A 2,500-nucleotide genomic window follows, 5' to 3' on the forward strand; every position below is an offset into this window, starting at 1 on the left:
TGATTTCGTCTCGACGGGCGATAGATTGTTGTTGAAGTCCAGTACTCGTCGCTTTTGAGATTCCTGCCTAGTTTATCCAACTGACTTTCCATTATTGAGCTCCATAAGGGTATATTTTGTTTAAGGATCCACTAAAACGCCATTCGCGTTACATGATTTTCGACGCCATTGCAGGCTAAGTTAATGATTCTACTGTGTCTACCAGAGAAATCTACGCAGTTCCACTACCCTCTCGATCCTAAGAAAATACGCGCAGAAGGCTGTATGCACGAAGACACCACTTACCAGGGAAGTGACAGGTAAGACTTTTACCGACACGGAAAAAAAATAACAAAAACAAAAAAAAAAAAAGAAAAAAAAGAAAACAAACAAACTAAACGCAGACCTCTATCAGTAAGAGACTTGTTGAAAACTGGAAACTAGTGTTACACGGGCTTTAGTTTGATTGACATGTGACAGGAATTACATCTTATCGAGTTGGCGGTATTATATTTTGTGTATTGGCGGAATTATATCGCGGAAATCTTAGGAAATCGTCTCTACCAGGAATTGTATTCTAAAAGGAAGTCATCTATCATTAAAGAGTTTGGATCATTAAAACATTTGGTGCCGAGACCCGGGATTGAAGGATTGAAAGAGTGAAAAAATGAATTAACCTCGTGTAAACATGTCTCCGGAACCCAAGAAACGACTGAAGAAGAAATCCATGGTCCGCGAAAGTCATCGCGCATTTGTTAGGAAAACAATCCTCGCGGCACAGGAACAAATTGATAAACGGGGAGATCCTACCGTTTTGAAGAAGCTCAAATCCTTGCGATGTACCCTGCTGGATAAATTGTCGGAGCTCAAAATATTGGACAGTGAAATTATCGATTTGGTAGACGAAACGAAAATAGAAGAAGACCTGAGCAACTGTAGCTGTGACTTCGCCAGCGCTATTCAAGCCTGCATAGTCGACCTAGAAACAGCAATAGAAGCTGAGGAAAATACTGGAAAGGGTCAGGATATACAAGGAACGACATTGGGCTCGCAAAACTCTAACTCGAGTATTCAGGCGGGAACACAATCAAACGCGTCAACAATTCCGACCCACGCAAAGTTGCCCAAACTGGAATTGAGAAAATCTTCAGGCGACCCAATCAACTGGCATCCCTTCTGGGAATCGTTTGAATTAGCCATTCACAAAAACACCACCTTAATTAAGCGACGTGGAAAGATTCCAGTATCTCAAGTCGCTCCTTGAAGGTTCTGCAGCCCAGACAATTTCTGGTTTAGCATTGACAAGCTCGAATTACGACCACGCGGTCCAACTCCTAGACAAGCGCTTCGGAAATAAACAAGTCATTATTTCGAAACACATCGAATTGCTCATGCAGCTTCCAAAAGTAAGCGACGGGAGCGACTTAAAGCAATTGCGCCAGCTTTTGGATCGAACGGAGGCGGCAGTTAGAAGTCTAAAAGGAATCGGTATTTGGACTGAGACATACGGAACATTTTTGACACCTGTAATTATGGGAAAGATCCCACAAGAGTTACGCCTCATCCTGAGTCGCGGCACATCAGAAGATTGGGACCTTGATACAATCATCAAGTCTTTCACAGAAGAATTGCAAATTCGAGAAAGATTTGCTTTGGGAACGGTAACAGAGCAAACAAAGTTAAAAGAAAAACGAGAGTTTGGTTTTGGAATTCGCACAGGTCAAAACAAAAAACCCCCCACATCGTCAACCCTGGTTGCAAACAACGAGAGACTGCCGCTATCTAAGGATAAATGGTGCACTTTCTGCAATATACCTCATCCACCTATCAAATGTTCTGTTGTTACTGATCCAGAATCTAGAACGAAAATTCTACGTCAAAAGGGAAAATGTTTTGGTTGTCTGAGGAGCGGTCATGTGAGTCGAGATTGTCAAGCAAGGTGTCATCGTTGTAGAGGGAAACATCACGTGGCTTTGTGCAGCGTTCAACACTATCCAGAGTATCCAATCACGACCAGAAGGGCTGGAGACAGCAATCAAGAACAAACTGTGAGTACAAACTTGTATTTTACTCAAGACGTTAATAACAAGTGCATCTTGTTACAAACGGCCAGAGCTAACGTCAGAAGTCCTCATGGAGGAAATTCTTGCAATATGAGAATCCTTTTTGATTCATGTTCCCAAAAGTCTTATATAAGCTCACGGTTAAGGAGCAAATTGAGCTTACGACCAATTGGAAGCGATACAGTTCTAATACAAACTTTTGGAAACAATAAACCCTCATTGAAACAATGTAGCACCGTTCAGTTTGCATTGGAATGTCAAGACAATTTGACAGTGTTCATTAATGCTTATGAAGTTGAGTTGATCTGTGGTCCCATCACAAACCAGACCATTGAAATTGCACAACAGTGTTACCCACATCTGCAAGGCTTACCTCTGGCTGATCACTCACGAGGTGATGAGGATCTAGAAATTGATGTCATGATTGGAGCAGATGATTACTGGTCTGTGGTTCAGAA

The 2,500-nt window shown here is 42.0% G+C and overlaps 1 protein-coding gene across 1 annotated transcript in view; it reads left to right on the plus strand.

The window, feature by feature from the left end:
• The first annotated feature begins 1,370 nt into the window (after positions 1–1,370).
• LOC138013642 (uncharacterized) overlaps positions 1,371–2,500 on the plus strand; it is a 2,706-nt gene continuing 1,576 nt past the window's right edge. Inside the window, exon 1 of the mRNA XM_068860732.1 lies at positions 1,371–2,500. This exon is cut by the window's right edge and continues 1,576 nt beyond it. Within this exon, the coding sequence (XP_068716833.1) occupies positions 1,371–2,500 (1,130 nt within the window).

The sequence above is a fragment of the Montipora capricornis genome, chromosome 8 (genome assembly GCF_036669925.1).
Source record: "Montipora capricornis isolate CH-2021 chromosome 8, ASM3666992v2, whole genome shotgun sequence".
Classification (NCBI taxonomy): Eukaryota; Metazoa; Cnidaria; class Anthozoa; order Scleractinia; family Acroporidae; genus Montipora; species Montipora capricornis.